The following is a 24,422-nucleotide window of genomic DNA, read 5'->3' as shown; positions in this document are numbered from 1 at the left end:
GGCCCTGAGTTATGATTTCTTAGATGGCATCAATATAACTGAGTATATTATGCATTAACATTTAATTGTCCAAAGAACTGATGTCAAAGGGGATCCCAAAGCATTCTTTTCTAGTTTAGGAAGTAGTATAATGCTGTTCATTTTCTAGTCTAAGGAGCTGAGTACGTGATAGCAACACTAGCATTGAAATAGTTGACAATACCGATACCTCCAGTGGTAAAGGGAGAATTTGTCAGATTATGAGAATGATCCACTGAAACAATATGAAAGTCACTAGAAACATACAGAGTCTTCACAGCATATAATACAGCCAGCCAAGGCACATGCATTAAGAGTTATAGAAAGTTGTTACTAAATTCACCCAGTTTGCCCAGATGAATAAACTGGCTGTAACAATAGCAGTAGGTGGCATTTGAAGCATACTGAGTAATAATCTTCTATAACATTATTTTCAATGGTGACAGGATAGATTTAACATGACAGTGATTACATTAGATAGCATGTAAAAATATTGTATTGTAAAAATTGGAGAATATATTTAAGTCGTTAAAATTCGTATGTCCAATTAATACAGCATGCCCACCGAAGAGCGAATAAATAAAGGGATTTTTTAGTCATCACAAAAAACTTTGTGTTGTTTGAGGAAAGTTAGATTTCATAGACATGAATTATGAAGAAAAGATTGGTAACATTCTTAAGTTCATATGAAGAAATGAATTTAACTAGTTTTAATTCTGTCAGTCCTAATGATGGAACACTTGACAATGACGTTGATTCAACACTGAAGCAAATTATTAAAGAAAGTTATAGGGTTTTCATTTCAGACCATGAGAGAGAGAGGCATCAACAGAATAGAGTGTTTTCATCTGCCTAGAGGTAAATTTGAATCGGAAGTGAGTTCTTTTAAACATTTATATCATCTTTCTACTTGAATAGTGTATGAAATGGACCCGTAACTTCACTGTTGCTACACTTTATTGATATATTGCTAATTCAATATTTTTTTTCAAGTGATGGGGGTAAGACAGCATCTCAATTAAAGTTTTTGGTAGCATCCTGTTATAACTTGGTAAAAATTTTTCTGTTGGGCCTGCAGAGTTTAGGAAAAGTAACTGAAGACTGAATTAGAGTAACTAAATGTAATTTTCTCTTGGTTGGTGAAGGTATGAACTCAGAAATTGAATTTAAGTTGAGCTTTGATTAAGGTAAAGAAAATTTGGTAAAATGAAGTATGGTACAGCACCATCTTAATATTTAACCTGAAAAGTCAAAGTGAATCATGCCTGCAACTTACTTTGAAATGTTTCAGAAAAAAATATATATGTATAGGTAGACTGACATAGAATAAATAATAAAGCAAGTGTGGTAAAATGTTAACATTTGAGGAATCTGCATGAAGGTTATATAGGAACCCTTTGTACTATATTTGCAACATTTTTATAAGACTGGAATTATTTCAATGTAAAAAGGTAGAAAGAGATGACTGTTATCTACCATCAGTCAGCTTTCTCATCAGGTTCTGTCTTCTTTAGCATGTTTATGCAGCCAGTGAAGTCTTTTGCGTTTGTCTTTTATCTCTGGTCTCCATTGCTTGCCATTTTTCTGAATGACTTCAGTGTCTTGAAAGGTAGCATTCCCTGTACCCTGATACCTCATTTCTTCCTCTCCAAGTATTTCATCATCAATCTATTGAATCAACACATTCCCAGATCTACCACATCTTGTCTTTACAATGTTACTCATTTTGCAAGTTTTCACTCCTCAACTATAGCATCTTGTCCTTTCAAAACACCAAATGTCTTTGTTTTTCCTAAAGCTATTCCTTCTCTTTTGTACTCATTATTCCTGTTCTCTTATTCTCACAGTGTGTCAGCTTTTTCTTTACTGAACTCAAACCCTTTGACAGTTCATTACTTTGCATATTTCTATTTGTTGTGTTTTGGAATAAATGCCTTTGTGAAATCATCCCACAGTTTTCCAGTTGAGCATCAGGATGTCTAGTATGTTTTGTTTGTGGTCTTTGTAGCCCTAGCATGCTCCTTAGTACATTGTCTTCAAATTATTAGATCAGTTTGTCTTCTTCACTGTACTGTAGAGTCTTTGAGGGGAGAATCCGTTTCTTACCCATCTTTGTTTTCCCAGTACTTATCACAGGACATATCACACGGTGGCATTTCCATGGATTATTATTAAGCGAAAGTGAAAAGTGAAAGTGAAGTCGCTCAGTCGTGTCCGACTCTTTGCAACCTCATGGACTGTAGTCTACCAGGCTCCTCCATCCATGGGATTCTCCAGGCAAGAATACTGGAGTGGGTTGCCATTTCCTTCTCCAGGAGATCTTCCCAACCCAGGGATTGAACCCGGGTCTCCCGCATTGTAGGCAGATGCTTTACCCTCTGAGCCACCAGGGAAGTCATTAAATTAATGAATAAATAAATAAATTGTGGGGTCAAACTTTCTATACAAATGATCCAATTCTGATATAAGGTAACGCAATATGGCAGAGTAGAGGACTGTTGAGAGCATTCAGAGGATTTAAGGAAGATTTGCTAAAATAGTTGGTCCAAAAAAAAAAAAGTAAAAGGGAGACAGGAAGGAAAATTTTATAAGTCAGCTTGTTTACGTTAAAGTAAAATTAAATTCTCAGTAGAAGAATATGGATAGTTTCAGATCAGTCTCCAAATATCTGGTGAACAGTTTCAGTTAGGAATATAAAACCTTTTACTACAGAACAAGATTAGAAACATCCAGAAGTAGAGCCAAATCACACAGTGTGAATTCTTCAAAAGTATTAACATTTAGAATTAAAATCCAGAAATGCATTAGAACTTTATGAGTTTATTTTGGTAATACTTCAAGAGTTAATGATTACTCAGATCCAGGAGGGATCAGTAAAGAACCCTCTTATTGGCAAGGTTCCATGTCTGCTCTCAGTTTGAAGAAGATGACGCATGCACAGGTGAAAAGACCGTGATTTACCAAGAGCTCAGGGATCACAAAATTTGACGTTAGGTAAGCTGAAGTGGGGGCTTCCCAGGAGGCACAGCGGTAAAGAATCCATCTGCCAATGCAGGAGACGTGGGTTCAATCCCTGGAGTAGGAAATGGCAACCTGCTCCAGTATTCTTGCCTGGAAAATTCTATGGACAGAGGATGCTGGTGAGCTAACGTCAATGGGGTTGCAAAGAGTGAGTGCATGTGAGTGCCTGTGTACTCAGCACATGACTGAGCACGCTAGAGAGAAGCTGAAGTAAGAGAGCTATAAATGTGGTAATGAAAAGCAATATAGATGTCAGGGATGAGGTAAAGTCAGCACTCAGAGTTAGAAATAAAAAACTAAATGAAGAGAGATGTTGCATTACATCCAGAAATACAGAGGTGAAAATATGGGACGAGTTGCAGATAATGATGTATGTTTGTTCTCAAAAACAGGTCAGAGAGTCAAGACTTAAGATTCTGAAGCAATTGAACAGCAAGAGTAACAATGCGGAACTGGGGGCTTTTCTTTACAGGCTGTGCTCCTTGGCTTATCCTTTTACCTGTTGAAGAATCTTTGTACTTCATAAACTGAAGAATAGCATAGGGCCTAATATTAATAGTTATCTTCTGATATCCCTCTGGAGACAATTTTTGTTGTTTTGATATTGTTTTCTATAGCTGTAATTTTCTTTGTTTAAATTACTTTAAAAGTCATAAGCTAGCGCTAAAAAGCATGGTCTGTTAATGATATTATCTAGTGATATTCCTTAGTGTCCATTTATAAAATTTTATAATACCTCATACAGGTTTGGGGGTATTAATACCAGCCTATTCTAGAAATGTAGCATGATGAACATCTACAGCAAATCAGGTGTTTTGAAATTTCAAGAACCAGCAAATAATCTTCAGATACATATAATTGTTAAAGTTTAAAACAGAATATAATGAGATTCCATAGATATGTAATTATGATAGCATATTTTCCCAGTTTATGCCCTCAGTGAATTTATGAGTAATTGACCAAAAACGAATGTTTTCTGGTTTAGCATTCAGCCACCAATAAGATAATGTCCAGGACTTGGAGTGTATGACTGGCTATACCTAATTTCAGCATATATATATATAAGCAAAGAATTTCTTCTGAAAGAATGAGTGCTTTGTGAGGGGTACCTTAGTTATGTTTCCCTATTTTGTTTTTATTGTAAAACTACTTTTCTGCCTCAAAAGGATTCTAAGTGTGACAAGTTAAAGAAGGCATCATAAACAAGCAGGTGCAATTCACCTGCTTTTTAAAATTGAAGAATTGTTTCTATTGGAAATAATAAAGTGCTAGTTTCAATCAGTATTTGTGGTCATTGATCTGATTTATTGGTTAAGAGAGTTTGTTTTGTTTGCTGGTGTGTGTGTCATTTTCTCCCCAGAATTTCACTATAAATCAGATATACACTGTTCCTTTGAATAGCTATTTAATAGTTACAGCTTGAGGTAACTAATTTTTATGAGATAGCCAAGCTTTTCAAAATATTCTCTAATGTATTATACATATCTGATAAAAGATAAGTTAAAAATAATTCTCCTTGTATTATTTCCCTTTTAATATGATGATGCTGATTACAAAAATAATAGCTAACATTTATTGATGTGCCAGACAGTAGGCCAAGTACTTTGTCTTCATTAATTCAGTCAGTCCTTGCAGCAGCTCAGGTAAGCAGTATTATGTTTCCAGTTCACAAAGTCTGAGGCATGGATGGGCAAAGTAACTTGCCCAGAGTTATTTGTTTGGTAAAGGGATTCTAACTCGGTCTGATGCCAGAATCCCATGCACATTATCACTTCACTGTAATCAGTTAACTTACCATATCCTGTTTTTCAAATTCTAGAAAAAAATGTAATGCAGAAAATAATAACCTAAATCAGTGGTTCCCAGCCTTGATTTTATACTAGAATCCTGTGATCACACCCAGGAATCTTGATTTAATTAGTATAAGGTGAACCTGAGCTTTAGGATTTTTAGAAACTCCTCAGCTGATGTAGACTTCCCTGCTGGCTAAGCGGGTAAAGAATTTGCCTGCAATTCAGGAGACACAGGTTCGATCCCTGGGTCAGGAAGATCCGCTGGCGAAGGGAGTGGCAACCCACTCCAGTATTTCTTGCCTGGGAAATCCCATGGACAGAGGCTACAGTCCATAGGGTTGCAAAGAGTTGGACACGAATGAGTGGCTAAACACACACACAGCTGATGTGCCCTTAAGATTGTAAACTGCTGTACTACTCTGCTGTCTGACCGGAAATGGAAGCATTAATAGCAAAATCACCCGGTACATGTTTGTCTGATTACAATAGGAGTAAGGTTAGTAAGTGCATGTTTAAAGCTACGAGACCACTTATTTACAGAAAAGTACTCTTTTGATAGATTTAATATGTAATGATGTTTTAAATATCATGTTTTTATTTTGTTTTAAATGCAGACATAACCCATAGTTACCTTGAACAAGAGACTACAGGCAGAAATAAAAATACCCAGCCAGATGAGCAACTGCCTGTGAATTCTAAGGGAAGCATGCATCGGAAATCCAATGAATTAATTAATGAAGCTACATATGAGAGCGCAGAACTGCCAGAGCAGAGATCAAGGAATTTTCAAGTCGTCAGCCCTCATGCAGATGACGAGACAGCTTACTGCACTGCAGGAAAATCCAAGTGAGTGCTAGCAGCCTTAGATTTAGAAAGTAAGAGTTGGGAGAACTTTCCTTCGTCTCTTCTTCCCTCTGTCCCTCCCTTTCTTTTTGATGTGGCCTAAATTTGATGTATGGTCAACTTATTAGAATTTGGGGAGTTTTCTGCTATTTTCATTACATTAATATAATGTGTGTAAATCACTGAGTGAAAAAGCACAGGATGAGCCTGAATGAAGGTCATGAGGATTTTTTTTTTTAATTGTTTTTGTTTGTTTGGTCCTGAGGTTTTATATTTTGTTGAGTATTGTTTTAAGTGACTTTTCATTAAGGATCTGGAAATAACTATTACATTGATGAAAACAGTATATTTTTCATCAGAACCATAACCTGGCAGCTTCACAAAAAGACAAGCCCAAAGATAGATTTTGCTTTTGATCAGCGCTGTCCTTCATTTAAGCGAGTTTGACTTCCTTTAGAAGGGTCATCTACTCTCCCATTTACATTCCTTGATATTTTACATTTTGTAGTTTCTACCCATTCACTTTACCTACCTATTTTATGAAGAGATTTGCATTTGTGACACCTGTGACTTTTGCCTGTAAGAGTAAAATACATTGATAATTAGTCATGTACTATGAAAATATTGCTACGTTTAAAGATTCTCAGTGACTATAATTATATTGAAATATAAATATTGTGTTTTCAGTCTAGACAAAGTCATATTTATGGAACACTTTTTAACAGTTTCATCTAGGAATACCTGTTTCTATTTACTTAAAAATTATGAAATAGGTATGTTAATGAATATTGATATATAATGAAGTAGATATGTTAATATGTTCCACCCTCTTGGCAGTCGGTAATATTCTTATGAAAGTGCAGATAGGAGTATCTTTTTGGGGAGTAGGGATGAATGAAGAGGTGATAAACTTTATAACCACATAGGAAAGGTAAATAGTAGAGATTGGGCTAAAATCATCTACTTTTCCCTTCCCATCCTTTATAGTACTTGCTAACAAGTTAGTTATTGTTCTCAAATAGCATACACATTGTCAAAAATTTACTTTGCTTACCCCTAACTGTTACAGGAATAGGTTTTCATTTTTAATATGCTGTGATTTTAATAATGAAAATATGGTATTCTGTCATTTATAATGAAAAATTATTTGTTGTTCCCAGTTTCAGAAAAGTAAGAATGTATCTAGAGTCCTGACCAAAAGTACGAATTGAATTAATATTCATAACCCTTTAAAAACTGAATTCTGTAATTGTAGTGAACCATAGGGCTTCCCTGGTGGCTCAGAGGTTAAAGCGTCTGCCTGAAATGTGGGAGATGTGGGTTCGATCCCTGGGTTGGGAAGATCCCCTGGAGAAGGAAATGGCAACCCACTCCAGTATTCTTGCCTGGAGAATCCCATGGACAGAGGAGCCTGGTGGGCTACACAGTCCAGGGGTCGCAAACAGTCGGACACGACTGAGCGACTTCACTTTCCTTTCCTTTCCTATGCATCTCTATGGTGGTGGTGGTTTAATTGCTAAGTTTTGTCCAACTCTTGCAACCCCACAGACTAGTCCTCCAGGTTCCTCTGTCCATGGGATTTCCCAGGCAAGAATACTGTAGTGGATTGGCATTTCCTTCTCCCTGGGATCTTCCTGACCCAGGGATCAAACCTGGGTCTCCTGCATGAATCTTTATAGTTATTACCAAATGTTTTTCACAGATTTAACTCTTCCTTGTGAAATTGGTATATTAGTACCTCTGTGAATTTGTCATGTTTATTCTTTTTCATCCATAGTATTTTCTTAAGAGAAATTTTAAATTAAGTAATTTTACATATTTATTGGTAAACTTGTTTCCCCTGTTTGAAGTATAAAATGTATAGATCCTGTATAGTAGAAATTATGTGTATATTGTTTTAATAGTTTTCTTCATTACAGCATTATGGACCACAGAAATAATGATTTGCATTGCGAATGTACGATTCCTTGTCAGGTTACTTCAGACTTAAGTAAAGAGGAGACAATAGCATTGCTTCTAAAAGAATTGAACATTCTCAAAGCAAGCAATAAAAAGGTACAGTATAGAAAGTCTGATAATTGTAGAGCATACTTTTAGTTATTGACCTTCTAAGTTTGCTTTGTCACCCATCATAATTCAGTTTTATTGTGTACTTTAATCCTGTAACAGTAGCTTTATGCTGTTGCCATACCATGCCATTCAGGGTATGATTGAATTGAGACATGGGCTATGAAAAGCAATTTCTTTTGTTTCCTGCCTTGGTGGCTTGCAATATTACTTGCTTTTTCATAGTCTGTAGTACTTTGCATAGGTGCCTATAAAATTCAAGTTTTACTTCATTGGTTTCATGTTACTTTCTTAACTTTTTTTCTTTGTAGTATCTGTGCCCTGTATTTCACCTCAGTACTACATGTACACTTTAAAGTAGCAAGGCTTGGAAATATTGTCATTTACCTTATGTTATTAGCTTATATTGCTGCATTTTGTCCAATCTAATTTGTAATGTCACTTCTGACTCATTTTTCTAGTTACATTCCTTTGAGCTTTAAGTAATGTTATTAAATAATGTTCATTTTCTATGCCTGCTGTTTTTTTTTAACCTCTATATACTTTTCTGATTCTAATATTCTATTTGTTTGACCTAATCAAACTGAAACATGATGTTAGGAGTGTTGATCATGTCTGATGGAAAACAACACAAACGACAAAAGCCGAGGGAGAAATTAAAAATAAAACATTTGGAAGGACTCCATATGAACGCATGAGATATTTTCTGTACTTTCATCTAGCAGTTATTTATTGCATACCGATTATGAGTCAGGTGCCAGTGCCAATTTAAATGGAAGTTGACGGCATAGCATTCTCAAAGGGAGATTTGTATCAAATATTAAGATTATTATCTTAATTAATTTTGTTTCAAAATATTAGAATTACTAAGAGAAGCTGTAATTTGTGCTATCCTTTATTTTATTACAATGGTCCCTTCCAAGCCTTTTGCGTTAAGACAAAAGAATTTATCAGATTGCCTTTTGTCACAGTATATTTAATAATAATAATGTTCCTTTTTAATTTCATTTGCCTATTAAGTGTATATTAAAATGTTTTTATAATTTTTATGTCATTTCAGGTAATTATTTTTTGTAAATTATCTTAAAACCTTAAAGATTGTTTTTTCCCAAGAGTTGCATATTCATAAAGTTAATATGGTATTCTATAAGGGTTTAGAGAAAGTAAAAATTAACTCTGGGATTAATTATATTTATGCAAGAGATACATTTGTAAGAATCCATGTTTTTTTCAATGTTTTTTAGCTTCAAGAAAAACTGAGTAAAGAAGATAAAGAACACAGAAAACTGAAGCTTAAACTGGAAGTCCAAGAAAAAGCAACAGAAGCTCAAATTGCTGAAAAGACAGCAGGTATTGCATATGAGTATTAACATATGGCATTAAAAATAATACGCAAGGTTGTCATCTGATGTGGCTTGGTGAATACTAGCATGCTAACTTATTTGCCAAAGGAGGGAAAGCTCTGGCTTTTTTTTTTTGGCTGCTTAGAAAATAGGTGGCTTTAACATCCTGGTACTGGTATTAGTGAGAGCTTTACCTGTATTCATACTGATTTGGGCATTAAACGCATTGTTAACACCATGTCAATCCAATCACAAAAAGGTTGTTTGTTTTGTTGGAAGGGCCTGAACAAACAAGGGGAAATAATGATTACCAGTGCCTCTACCTTTCATCCCAGCAGTTCAGATACCACTTATTGTTTTAGCTTGTTGAGAGGAAATACTTCTTTGTATGAAGATAGTCATATATTCATTGCCAGTGGAAACCTACATTTGATTCAAAAATCTGTTTTGTGAAGTTAATTTTCATCTGATGACATGGGTGATGATGAAGATAATGTTTCCCCTGGAAAGATTAAAGTAAAAGATTGCCTGAGTTTAAGATTATAAATGACTGCCTAAAATATGTTTTGGAGTCTATGTTTATTCACAAGTCTTTGTAAGGAGAAAATTTTTTAAATGTATCTGTGATGTGTTACAGATGTGGTCAATTATCTCTGATGGACTCTTTTCTCTTGCTTTCTCTCCTTCCCTAAGTCACTTTATAAATCACTTAACCTGGTTGCCTTATATAAAAGAATTCTGGTATTTTAGGTCAGAGATACTATTAACAGGTATAATATGTCTTCAAAACATTATTGTGCAAAGTAGAACATCACTAGGAAAATATAACAAAGATGATCAGAAATAAATATTCTAGCCAAATACCAGATGTTTGTTTTTCGATTAATATTAAACTACTATGAATTTTTTGTTTCTTTTTTAGTGGGAAAATATGAAAGTAATGTATTTTAAGGAAAATTAACAGTATGTTAAAATGGATAGTTCAAATATAAATTTAGAACACTTAAGAAGTTTCTTGGCATTTTAAAATCAAATATGTGTACTAATCGCTGGAACGGTATTATAAGAAGTACATCTGTTTTTAGTGTTTGCGTTATAATTTAACTTTGTATATGTCTTTCAGATATAATTTATTAAGGTTTAGGCCTTTGTGATTTATTGAAAATCATGAATTAATATGTCTGCGTAGCTCATGTATCTCTTGGAGGGGAAAACTGATTAAGCATTAATATTTACTCTTAAACTTTTGTATAGTATATCTAATCATATACTTTAAATATTTATTTATTGGTATATATTTAAGGGTTCTCTGTGACTAAACAATATGAATCATGCCTGCATAAGATGGAAAGAATTTGATTGCTTTATGATTCTTGTTAATCAAATTTTCTCATTAATGACAAAATGCCTTAATGTTGAATGTTTGAAAGATGTTTAGTATATTTCTATAACATCCTAAGTTGATGAAAATAAAAGTGCTATATAGTTTCTCTGGAGCTAAGTAATACTGTTTTAAATCAAAATATTCCATGTTAAAAGAAATACATGCTAAAACATCTGGATATTGAAAATTGCAAATAGGATACAAAAATGTACATCTATAGGTTTTTCAAATAAAATGATAATTAAAATATGTGATATTCCATTTATGAAGAATATTTAATGACATGAGAAAAACTTTATGACTCAAAGTTAAGGGAAAATTAGGAGGAAGCTGTATTCTTGATATAATTTTTGTTGAAAAACTGTATTTACTTATATGTAATATAAAATTAGAGTCAAATTTTGGTTTTTGTGAATGGATGTGTAAATGCTTCAGTTATCAGTTTTCTGCCTTTTCAGGTTTTTTGCAGTGAGTGTGGATTAGAGTTAGTACTAGAAAAAGTAAATGTTACTTTTAAAAGATACGATTTTTTTTTTTTTGCTCTCTAATCTTAAAATCATTCCTGCAATAGGTTTGACACATAAAGATTATATAAACCAAAATTCTGTGAAATCCATGTGATGGCTTTGATCAAATCTTGCCATTTTACCTGTGCTGTTTTTCTTGTCTTTCTGATTTTCCCCTTATTTATTTTTATGTCTCTATTATGTAACATGTATGTATTAGTCCATCTTATTGCTCCCCCCCAGTTGATTGTATAATTCATAAGAATAAGAATCTTGTATAATCAAAACCATGTAAAAACAAAATGTTCCCAGTACTCTATGAGACAGATTGAAGCAATGGGAAGACTATAAGCTTTGGAATCAGATGGACTAAGGTTCAAATCACAGCTTTGACCCTTAATACCAACCATGTGCCTTTGGGCAAGTTACTTATTAGCCTCTCCTGGTTTGCTTTCTCCCATGTCAGATGTAAATATTAACTAATTTACCAGATTATTTTAAGGATTAGAGATAATAGATAGAAGCACCTAGGTTATAACTGGTACTCAGTAAATTGTAGCTAATATTAATATTTGGTTACTTTTATCTTTATGAAATTCTTAAACTTTTGATAATGTCAGAAGTCATGATAATATTTTTATTCTGTTTAGCTTTTAATTAGAATTAGTAGTTCATTGTTAATAGATTTTAAGAGGGGAAATAAAGAAAAAAGTGAAAGAAGAAGGTTTGGAAACCAAGATTGGATGATGAGAAAAATTCCCGAAAAATGTATTATCACTAATACATTTTACTTAAATGTGTATCTGAAATGAAATGGGATGCACAAGGTTTGGGTTTTAATCTGATATACACTTATGGTAAACCTTCATGTAGACTGTTACTGTTTCCTTTGCCTCTCTGTTAGTTTTTAATGTGAATAATGTACTATCATTGTAAAGTGATTTCATGAGTTTGAAATGCAGTTGTATCCTATATCTTGATAAAATCTCAAATGGTTGACTTTTTACCTTCCCCTTCTTTTTTGACATCAGCAGCAGCAGCATCACCACCATTGATATTTTTAGTAGGCATTTAATTGGAACTATGCTGACTTCTTTAAAAGTTAAACAAGAAATATTTACTGAAGGGTTTGTATATACTAGACACTGTGCTAGGCACTAAATATGCATCAGCAAATAAGACAGATTTGGTATTTCAGACATGTCTTTTTGTTTGCAGTCACTTCTTATTCATAATACGTCATTGTAGTAGATGGTGGTAAATGCTTACTTAGACTTTGGATTCAGACCTTTGTTCTAATCTTTTTACTACTTATCATGTGTAAGTGACAGCCTCACCAAGATTTGGTTAAAACCTACTTAATAGGTTGCTGTGACATTTAAGTGAAATAATGTTTATGAAGTAGTTAACCCATTAGAAAGCACTCAGTAAGTGGTAATTATGATGATAAGGAGATGATGTTAGCATCTTGTTTCCTTAAGACTTCTTGATCTAATAGGGGGCATATCAAAGTGTAGCTAATATAAGTAACTACTTCATAGTTACTTATATATGGTTTTGTTTTTATAAAGAATTGATATATATATTCCTTGTTAAAAATATATATTTTATTTACTTTATCTTATCCACATAGATTTTAGTTTTCCCTGACTTTTCAGATTAACCTTGTTTGGAAAGTTTGAAAATATGAAAAATTTTAAAATCTCTACCAGAAAGAAAATAAAGGAAAATATATGCTACATGTGTTTTAATTCATTAAATTATACATGTGCATAATATGATGTAAATTATTGGTATGTATGACCTTCAGATACTAGGAGATATTTCAGAGAAGCACAGCTGAAACATTGGTGTTTAAGTAAGTATCTTTTCTCATCTAAGTAAAAGTGATTAAATCACAAACACTTCAAAATTTCATTTATTTAAATTGAGTTTGACAGAGATAGTATTGTATTACCTTATTTGCATCCATTTAATTTAATTTCTCTTAGGTGAGTGATGTGGTTATGACTTTTACAAATAATTTGTTAATAATTAAACCTTTCATTTTTCTGAAACAATTTCAGTGGACATGGTCTAGTGTTTAATGTCTTAATTTTTATTACTCTATTGCATTTATAGTAAACAGATGATGTGTGAATTTTTGCACAAAGAATATTTATTTAAATAGTTTTTTTAAGTTATTTTTGTGATATTTAGAATATTTATATTTCTTTAAAAGCCTTATTTTTCTATTTCTTAAACCCTATCTTTAGAGTCTCTCCTCTATATGTTATTTTTCTTTCTTGCATGTCATCCATTAAAGATTAGCTGTGGAAGGTTGGAGCATGGAGAGATTATGAATGACAGAACAACTGCTGTAGAATAATAATCAGTTTTTGGTATTTAATGCTGTTTGACTTTTGCAGACACATTTCTTATTAACCTTTGGTACAAAGAGAAATCCAGGTTCCTGATATCTCATGGAGAAGATGAATTTGAGATCCTCTTCCAATTAAACTGAAATAAGGCCAATATTGGGTTTTAGCCAAAAGAACTCCTTAGTTCCTTATATAAATCTATCTATTTCTTAGTTACATTTTACATATAATTCGGTGGTTATGTAATTTGCTTAGTTAGCATACCATACTGATTCTGCAAGCATTTAATCCACCTTTTCTCAGTAAACAAATTCTTTTCTGTGCATCCAAATTTAGACTGCTAGTAAAAACAATGAAGTCTTTCTTACTACAGAGAATTTTCATTTATTTTTGGTAGAGACAAATTAAGTTTATTCTCCAAAGCATCAGAACATAGAATCCCTGAAATATGTAACTTATGTTTTTCTATTCATATTAATATGTAAATGTTAAAAGTATAGATATATCATCTACTGTTGTAGCAAATATATTAAGATACCCAATTAATTAACACATAAAAATTGTTGTAAGAAAATATGTACATTGTTCTCTTGTAAAAAAATTATTTGTTACTATATACCATATCTCTGATGATGCCGATCATATAATGATTAAGAACAAGAGTCATTTAGTTTGGTATATCAGAAGAACAGAAAATAATATACTATTACTTTTAAGAAATAATGCATATTAGAATTCCATTTCTCTGTATATATAGTGGGCATTGGACTTCTCAGGTGGCACTAGAGGTAAAGAACCTGCCTGCCAGTGCAGGAGACCAAAGAGGTGCAGGTTCAATCCCTGGGTCAGGAAGATCCCTGGAGGAAGGCATGACAACCCACTCCAGTATTTTTGCCTGGAGAATCTCATGAACAGAGGAGCCTGGCAGTCTACACGCCATAGGTTCACAAAGAGTTGGACACGACTAAAGCGACTTAGCATGCACGTGTGCATAATGGGCATTAATAAAATATGCTAGCCTTTAATCTATAACTTAAATGTTGTAACAGTATTAATATAATGATACACTACATATATCTCTGTTGCACATTTACTAATTTGGAAGAAAAAAGGATTTCAAGAATATGACTAGTTTTTTCAGATTAAACAAAAAGGTCCATATCTGTGAAATGCAGCAGTTAGAAATATTGATAGAATGCAAATTATATTACTATCTTTGGCTGTAGAATCCTTTGAGTATTAAAATTGTAATGAGTGCTAGGTCAAATAATGCTTACAGGTAGAGTATGGCCAATTTTATAACCTCCCTCTCTAGAAAAGTTTGTATTTTTCTGAAAACAACAAAATGAACATGAGAAAGCAAAAACCATTATACATAACAATAACCAACAATTGGAAATATTTTACTAGGTATGGCATGCTATGGACTTTAGCATGATATAAAGCATTTGAGAGCTTGTCATGTAATTTGGGTATTTAAAACAAAAATAACAAAAGACTTCTCAAAAGATGATTCCTGACTTTTTCCATATGTTTAATTAATTCTAAAGAGGAAAATGTTTAGGTGACAATTATATTTCACAGAATTTTCCCATTGGTATCTATTAAAATTTAAAGTATATATTCTGTGCAGAAAATAGGTTAAATACCCCTTAAAATTATATTTCAAAAGTGCATAAAATAATTGATTTTAATACTTCAGGGATAAGCTTATCTCTTTCACATTAAAAATTTTGGCTAATATCATATATTAAAAGTTTGAATGTAAAGATCACATTTTTAGGAAGTGTTTTATATAGTCTTTCCATTATTTGTACTGAATACATGTATGTAATGATGGCAGATTTTGCCAGAAAGTTGCTGTTTTATAGTTTTACTCCTTAAACTTAGTATTTTGTATAATTTTCTAATTAATCTTTGGCAGTTTCTATACTCTTGGGAAGTATAAATGTGTAGCAACTTTATAGAGGAAAATTTTAAAACTTAGTAAAAAGCTTAAAAAGCTGATTTTTAATATAATAATCATACTTCTAGGAATTTTCCTAAGTCATTGTCTATGTACATACATAAAGATTTGTGTAGAAAGATGTTCATTACAGCGTTGTTCATATAGTGAATAATTGGAAATGGTGTAAAATCTTATTTTAGGAGCATCCTGGTTCAGTCAAATATGTCATGTCCCTATGACAAAAGTCTATTCTATTCTATTTTATACCTTTGAAGAAATACTAAAGAATATGAAAACATGTTCTATTTATCTTAAATATACACAGAAAGTTACAAAACTTTGTAAAATATTTCTGTCTCCACATTTTTACAGTGAGTGTGTATAACTTTTCAATCAGAAAAAGGTTATTTGCAGAATAATCATGTAAAATGTTGAACATTTATTCCAGTTTTAGAAAAATAATGTCCTGGTTTATTAAAGAAGTTCTGAAGAAATAAGTTGAATTCAGCAATGTAGTGCCAAGAACAGAACCATCAAACTACTTGAAGTATGTTGGTTAGTTCCCTACTGGTGTGTGGTATTTACCACCTGTGTTTAATTTACAATAAACAACTTATGCCAAGAAAGACAAATTATAAATTTTAAGGAAATTAAGACATAGTGTAATATTTGTGGTTCTGGAATGTATATATATTGTGATTTCATAAAACATTAAATATTTGCAAGGAATTCATTTAATCTCATGTAAAGCAATAATAAAAAATATTCATACAATATGAAATTTCGTAATCTTTAACCAAACTGTTACCTATATTTATTGCTTAGAATTTTGGAATTTGAATTATAATCTGATTATTTTATATGTTTCAAATTCAAATCCTAATGATTTCTTCTTCCCTCTCTGCAATTCAGCCTTTTCGATTTAAATAACTGTCTTGAGGATGTTAAGTGGATTCTTTTTCTTGAGAAATGTCTGTCTTCCAAATTATGTTATTTAGAGAATTACGATTTGATGTTTTAACTAGAATGTTTTCCAATAAACCGGCTTACTTCTACTGTATTTTAAAAGTAGTTTGAGAAGTGTAGAATATGGGCTTATCAATAGACTTGGGTTCTACTAAGAAAATATGTACTCTGTCTTGACTCAATAAACTCATACTTAGCATGGTTCAGCTTCTTCATATTTACTTTTGCCCATATTAGAAAACAATTAGCTTACTAAACAAATTTGAGTATTTGGGGGTGGGGACTAGGGTGATCCTCTCTGAATCTTTCCCATTTGACTAAGAATTATAGGATATTTGATAACCATGTTTAAAAATGGAGATATCCAAATATTATTGTAAACACCCAATGATTTGTTTTACCTACAATACAAGTATTTTACTTGGTTGGCTTACATAGTAGCTAATAATATTTGTTAATGTAATTTAACTGCTGTGAACCTTTACTGAACAAATATTGAAATTTATTCAAGTCAAAGAAAGAGAATCTCTAATGACTTTTGTTAAAGCTTCTATTTAATAGTTAAGGAGAAAAGTTTGTATGACATACGAGATGCAATTAACAGTAGATTTTACATTTAATAAGAAGAAAGAAGCATACGTATTTGCTTTATTCATTCCATCATAATTTGCATTAGAGCTGTGGGTGTTTAATGAGCAAATTCCAACTAAAATGCTATATTGATTTTCTAGTGAACTTTGTAATAGTCATCTACCTTGGAAAAGCTCTGTGTTTACAATTAAGTTTTCTTTACTAAAAATGTTTGAGAGTTGCATATTGATTCTTTAAAAGTACTGAATTCTAGAAAAAGAATCATGTTTTTCATAATCAACAAATTTCACATATAACCTAGTATAGTTGTTGAAATTATCATTTTGTAATACTTTACTTTTGGAAAACTTTTCATAACATTTATAAAACGCATAATCAGATTTTTTGTGTGTGTGTTTTATGGTATTTAAAATTTTAACCTTAGAATATTCCTTTAAATGCACACATTATTCATATATTTAGAGTTGATACAGCATTATAGAGGAAAAAACGTTTTCTGTTTATCACATAGGACCAAATAAACTCTTGATGTAAAGCATTTATCCTTAAGCGTAGAGATAGTGAAAGTCACTCAGTCATGTCCGACTCTTTGCAACCTCATGAACTATACAGTCCATGGAATTCTCCAGGCCAGAATATTGGAGTGGGTAGCCTTTCCCTTCTCCAGGGGATCTTCCCACCCCAGGGATTGAACCCAGGTCTCCTGCATTGCAGGCAGATTCTCTACCAGCTGAGCCACAAGGGAAACCCAATAATGTATTAAGTAAGTATGCTATTTATACCCCATTAAATTTTAATAAAGTAGAATTAAGCCACTGAAATAATGTTCTAATGTCACAGTAAGTTGGGAATTGCTGAGGCAAGCCACAACTATCAGGAAGCAAACTAAAGACAGATGGGCATGAAAGAATTCTGATGGTCATAAGGCAGCCAAGTATGTTAAGTAAGTCTGTGCAGATGCTGAATATAAAAGTTAATATTTGGGAACTCTGGGGTTTTCATGTTATCATTTAGTTGCTAAGTCATGTCTGACTCTTGTGACCCCTTGGACTGTAGTCTGTCAGGCTCCTCTGTCCATGGGATTTCCCAGGCAAGCGTACTGGAGTGGGTTGCCATTTCCTTCTCCAAACTAGACATTAAAAGCCCTTAATAGTCACAGCCTTACCTTTTCAATCAAGTGTTATTGTATATAAAGTAGAACACAGCTTTCATTAAATGTCACTTTATAAAGATCTCATCAGACTATACAGAACTGATAGAAGCCTGTTGGCATTAAAAATTTAGTAAATAGTGCTTTGGGACTTTGCAGGTGCAGCTAAGTGATAAAGAACCCGCCTGCCACTGCAGTTGACATAAGAGGTTCAATCCTTGGATCAGGAAGATCCCCTGGAGGAGGGCATGGCATCCCGCTCCAATATTCTTGGCTGGAGAATCCCATGGACTGAGGAGCCTGGTGGGCTACAGTTCATAGGGTGGCAAAGAGTTGAACACAACTGAAGTGACTTTGCATGCGCACAAATTATGTTTTGACCTTTTGATATGTCAGAAAATTACAGGGCAGTAAAACATGCATGTTAATCGGTACCTAGGTCACTGTTTAGCATCATTTTATTCATCGTATCTGACCCACAAATTAGAAGTATTTTATAATGTAAAAATTAAAAAATACCTTAGAGTATCATATTTTGTACAAACATGTCTTTATAGTATACTGTATAATATAGAATGTGTTCTGAATAAAATCTTACTCGATTCCCATTTGTACTTTTTCCATATCAATGAAAAAGCCTAAAAAGTAAGAAATTTTGAAATGACTAGAGATAACAATGACCCAAATTAATCAAAATCACATTTTTAATGTGTCTAGAAATGAAACTAAATTGTGAGACTGTGGGTTGAAGGTGATGATGATAATGGTGGCATGGAAATAATGTTTGTTGAGAATCTACTTTATATGACCAAGAGCTTTTATATATCATCTCATTTAATTTTCCCTGATAACCATAAATGATGGTATTCTATTCATTTTATACACCTGAACTGTGACTAAAATAATTTAAGAAATACAAAAAAACACAAGTTGCCTAACTTTACGGTGTAACACTTTGGATCTGAATCAAAGCCCATATTCTTCATAATATATCATAGTATTTTCTCTAAGCTGTTTATATCCTTTCTAGGATTGTATACAACTAACTAGAGATTGTATACAACTGACAGAGGAAAATATAAACTCACCGTTGTGTACTACATTATAGGTAAAAGGTTTTTTCAAAACAGCGTGATGAATTGATGCATACAAGCAGAATAGTATGGCCACAAACAAGCACTTAACAGTAATGATATAGACTTAAAAAATATATGAAAATTGTACTGGAAAGTAGTAGATCTTCCAAAAGCTATGTTTATAGCAAGAATTTCTTAACTTTATCTAAACTGTTGTTTAAAAGCGTTTGATTTTATGCATGTGGATATCCAATTGTTCTAACAAAATTTGTTATGTAGTTTGCTTATCCATTCATCTGTTACTAGAAATCTGGGATGTTTCTGAGTTTTTACTATTATAAATAAAGCTGCCATGAATGTTTGTGTTTAAGTCTTTGCATGGACATAATCTTTAATTTTTCTTGGATAAATACTTTTGAGTGGAGTAGCTGAATCTTATAGTGGGTGTATGTTTACTTTTTTAAGAAGCTACAAAATGCGATTATACTATCTTACATTCTACCAGAAGTGTTATAAGTGGTCCAGGTGTTTTTTTTGTTTTTTACATCCTTGCCAACATCTTTTATCAGTCTTTCCTATAAGTCATCGTAATAAGTTTGTAAGTTGACCCAAACCAATTTAAATTCCACAGGCCACCTATACATGTAATTTTTTTCTAATAAATACGCACTGCAGTACTGCATGATCTGTGGTTCTGCATGGATACAGAGGACCAACTGTAAAGTTATACACAGATTTTTGTCTAAAGTAGTTAGGGGGAGGGTACCTTTAACTCCTTGTTGTTCAAGGGTCAACTGTCTATGATGGCTATCTCATAGTTTTAATTTACATTTCTCTAATGACTGAACATGTTGAACACCTTTTCTTGTGCTTATCTGATAAAAAGTCTTCCAAGTTTTTTTCCCAATTTTAATTGTTTCTTTTCTTTGTTATTGAACTTTGACAGTTTTTAAAATTACATTCTAAATGCAAGTCTTTTGTCAGATACATACTTTGAAGTTATTTTCTTGCAGTCTATGGCTTCTCTCTTTTTTTTTTTTCTTATCAGCATCTTTGAAGAGTGGAAATTCTTAATTGAATTAAACTACATCATTTCTTTTTAGATTTCACATATAAAGGATAAGGTATAAGTTTAATGTGCTACTTATATTTTTATAACATACATTAAAATGACACATAAATATTAAAAATGTATTTCACATCCTATATCTTGTGAACTACTGACCTAGAAGGAATATAATGATAGAGAATGCAGGAAGGTAGGCTAGAACTAGACTCCAGTTTTCCTTAAATGTTGGACTAAGACCCCCCTTTCACCCTTGGAATCGATGTGGCAGCAGGAAGGAGAAGAATAAACTGTTTTCCCCAGAGTTTTCTGAAGATTATCTTTTGATAGATGGAGGGGTGCCTTAGTGAAGTCAGCTGTCCTATTTTTCTCTCCTCGAAAATTTGATACATGCTTAACTTTTTGTTATGAATTGAATCAGTTTTCTTTCTCTTTCCTGTTGCCCTTGCCTTAATTCAGGATGTCATTATTTCTCGCCTGGACTCTTGCAAAATCTAATGTTGGATTAAGGGGCATGTACAGTCCAACAGCTTTTCTCTGACGCTGTTTCAGACACTCTGAATGCTAGTCTCTGGGTGTTTCCTCTAAAACACAGATCTGATCAATTTGTGCCTATTTTTCTAGAAGTCGTTTCTGTGGGGTGGCATATTTATTTATTTCTGGGTAGCTTTAAGTTTCAAGGAAAGGGTTATTCTTGTGGGTTATTAATGTGAATTCTTGCATAGATCACTCCTATGTCTCCCTACTGGAATCTGCTTCCATGTTTGCCCCACCTATGAACAGTTCCTCACCCAGAAGCCAGAATTCCTTTTTAAACAAATATGTGAGTCTGTCATTTCCTTGCTCATAAACCTCCATTGCTACCATCATGTTTTGTTGTTGTTTAGTCTCTAAGTCATGTCCGATGCTTTGTAACAGATCTGAATTCCCTGCTGTGACTTACAGTGTGATCCCCAAGAACTCCCACCCTCTTTCCCTGTGCTCCAGTCATATTGATGTTGTTTCACCAATATTCTAGGGCCTTAGTCGCAGTTCTTCTTCAACTTCATCTACTTTCAAATATAAATATGGTTTCTCTTCCTTTATTTGAATGTGCTGAAATGTCACTTATTTAAAAAGATCTTTTCTGACCACTCTTTCTAAAACAGTCTGCTGTAATCCACATGTACCAAGTCACTCTCTTTTCTATGTATTTTCCTATAAAGCAATATGTCTCCATACCTACCTATCTAATTTTTGGTCTGTTTTTCTCACTACTGTCTGTTTTCCTGAAATGGAATGTGTACTGCAAGGTGATAAGGACTTCTAGGACCACTATATTCATATTCCTTAAAACTGGATTGATGACTACCACAGGAACTATATAAATATTTGATGAATTAATTAATTTATTGAATATTTATCTTGCCTCAGGCTCAGCTTCTTAGAAATGGTTGTGCCTTTTGTTTTACCATTGCATGTTCCATTTTACACTCTTATTATGGAAAAGATATAGTTGATTTTTTTCTCAGGGTTTCTTTCTTACTGCTTATAATTTAAGTAATATAAAAGTAACTATTTGATTAAAAGTATATTAATCTATGACAAATCTTGGTACAAAACTCAGTATTCTGTGACCTAAAGGAACGTTTCAAATGTCTTCCCTAAGTTTATTTTGTGGTTTGACAGTATAAATAAATGTGCTTCAGTGATACAAGTATTTGAGCCTCTTTCTAAAATTGCAGTGATATTTTAAGTTACGTAAGATTTCAAGTAGAAATTCCACTTGAGAAATGACAATTTCAGATAACATATAAGCTCCTTCAATAGTGCTGCAGAAATTTAAATGAAGTCATTTGTATTGTAATCAGTATAAATGGTGTTTCTGGAGATGTGCCATGCTAAACTGGCACAACTCTGCCCTCATGTACTCGCCGCTTTCCTCTTCTTTCATCATCTTACTGAGGTAACTACTGTCCTGAACTTGGTGTTTATTATTTTCATGTTCATTTTAATATTTTTACTAATTGTGTCTACCCACAATAGTTAGATTTGCTTTATTTTGCAACTTCCTGTATTTTTCAGATTTTCATTTTTGAGATTTGTCCATTTGTCTATAGTTAATTCATTTTAAATGCTGCATTGTATTCCACTTTTAATGTATAGAAATTTATTCCTGTTCCAATTATTCTACATTAGGTTATTTGTAAGTTTTTGTTATTTTTTTTTAAGTTTTTGTTATTATATAATGTTGAAATAAACATTTTTGTACGTCTTTCCTTGTGCTCATGTGCAAGAATTTCTCATGTGCTTCACACCAAAGAGGAGATTAGCCAGGGTATAAACGAGTCACAGCTTCAGCATCACCAAATTGCTCTTCAGATGGTTGTAGAAATATATATGCCTATCTGCAATATGTTTGAGTGTTTCCGTTATTTCACAAGCTCAATATTTTTTATTATTTAATGTTTTAATTTTTGATTTTATGGGTATGAAATGGTATCTCACTTTTGCAGTAGTTTTAAAAGAATGTTTTCTCAAGTGATTAATTGACGCTAATTCAGTTGAATAAAAGAATTTTTTTATTTTTGCTAAAAGTATGCATTTTCTTCTGTATTCTCTAATTAATTTTGAATTATGTATTTTGGTAGCTCTGGTTGAAGAGGTGTATCTTGCACAGAAAGAACGTGATGAAGCTGTTATGTCTCGACTGCAGTTAGCCAATGAGGAGAGAGATGAAGCAATTGCACGAGCCAAGCATATGGAAATGTCTGTAAAATTGTACGTATGCATGTAAAACCACATATGATATCAGGCGCGTTTATAAAGTACATGAATTATGTGATGGTTACATGTTCAAAAATGTTATAATTACAGTGGTAAATTCCATATCCCCAGTCTTTTTCTAGAACTTTTGTCATGCTAGTAGTTTTCAGTCACTAAAGGAAAGGCAGAGAGGGAGGAAGGAAGGGAAACACTCTCAGTAAAGTGACTTTATTTCTTCACAGTGCTGTTGTTGATGTCCTTACGTAATCTGCTTGCTTTTGTGACTCCTCTTGTCTTCCTCTCCTTCTTCTTATCTCCTTGATTTCTTTCAGCTCTCTGGGTTCTTCTACTGCCCTCTGCTTGCTGTGCTCATTTGTAGTCTCCAGTACTTTTTACTTCTTTTAGTTGGGAGTCTTAAACTTAATGACACCTGAAATAAGGTGGAGCCTGAGAATCCACATTTTTAACAGGCAATCCAGGTGATTCTGATACAGATAAATACTGGACCACACTTAAGAGAAACTTTGGTCAGGAAGATCCCCTGGAGAAGGGAATGGCTACCCACTCCAATATTCTTGCCTGGAGTATCCCATGGACAGAGGAGCCTGTCGGGCCACAGTCCATAGGGTCACAAAAAGTCAGACACGACCTAGCAACTAACACTTTCACTTTTCTAGAGAAACAGTGCACTGGAAAGAAGTGCTTCAATTTTAACGTGCATTCCAATCATTGGTGAATATTGTTAAAATGCAGATTCTTGATAGATAGGTCTGGAGCAGGGCCTGAGATTCTGCCTTTTGCCAAGCTCCCAGATCATGCAAATGATGCTAATCTAAGAAGTCCACTTTGGGTAGAAAGGCCCCAGAGCATCTAGACATGTGTCACTTGCAAGATAGATAGACTATAATAATCTAGTATTTTATGTTGATCCCTCCGTGTATTTATTGAATGTTTGTTTTGCCCAGCGTTGTTCTAGACTCTCTGAGGGATCACAGTCAAATACTAATTAAAACACTGTGGGAAGTTCCCTAGCAGTCTGGTGGTTAGTACTCTATGCTTCCACTGCAGTAGGCACATGTTTGATCCCTGGTTGGGGATCTAAGATCCCACAAGCCACATGGTGTGGGCAAAAAAGGTACCAAAAAAGTGGTGGTTTATTTGACAGCAAGCATTGGGGAAGGAAATGGCAATCCACTCTAGTACTCTTGCCTGGAAAATCCCATGGACGGAGGAGCCTGGTAGGCTACAGTCCATGGGGTCGCAAAGAGTTGAACATGACTGAGTGACTTCACTTTTACTTTCACTTTCATTAAATAATTAATATTGCAGTGCTCAGGTTGTGACTAGATAGCATGATTTGGTTTATGCTTATATTAAAGGCTTTTTTTTGAAGGCTCATTCAAAAAGTAGATAGACTCATTATAAACATTTTTTTTCTTTTTCTTTATGAATTCTACTTTCCAAAATTTTATAAAGTAACATTGGATACAATAGCCAAAGTGCTTCTCTGGGTTTAACCTTAATTTTATAGTTTAAAGAATTAAG

General features: G+C 33.2%; 1 protein-coding gene across 42 annotated transcripts in view; it reads left to right on the top strand.

Annotated features, from left to right (window-relative positions):
* MIPOL1 (mirror-image polydactyly 1) overlaps window positions 1-24,422 on the top strand; it is a 305,559-nt gene that overhangs the window by 68,552 nt on the left and 212,585 nt on the right. For 30 of the 42 annotated variants that reach the window (XM_081547834.1, XM_081547833.1, XM_081547856.1 and 27 more), the window contains 4 exons: window positions 5,447-5,678; window positions 7,595-7,730; window positions 8,987-9,092; window positions 22,763-22,892. In XM_081547834.1, the coding sequence (XP_081403960.1) occupies window positions 5,447-5,678; window positions 7,595-7,730; window positions 8,987-9,092; window positions 22,763-22,892 (604 nt within the window). Of the gene's footprint in view, window positions 1-5,446; window positions 5,679-7,579; window positions 7,731-8,986; window positions 9,093-22,762; window positions 22,893-24,422 lie in introns of all 42 variants that reach the window. The other 12 variants (XM_081547871.1, XM_081547836.1, XM_081547864.1 and 9 more) reach the window with 1 other exon arrangement.

The sequence above is a fragment of the Giraffa tippelskirchi genome, chromosome 12, assembly GCF_054371585.1.
Source record: "Giraffa tippelskirchi isolate mGirTip1 chromosome 12, T2T-mGirTip1v1.2.pri, whole genome shotgun sequence".
In the NCBI taxonomy this organism is placed as follows: Eukaryota; Metazoa; Chordata; class Mammalia; order Artiodactyla; family Giraffidae; genus Giraffa; species Giraffa tippelskirchi.
Note: the sequence above shows the minus strand (reverse complement) of the source record. Positions and strands in the feature narration are given on the sequence as shown.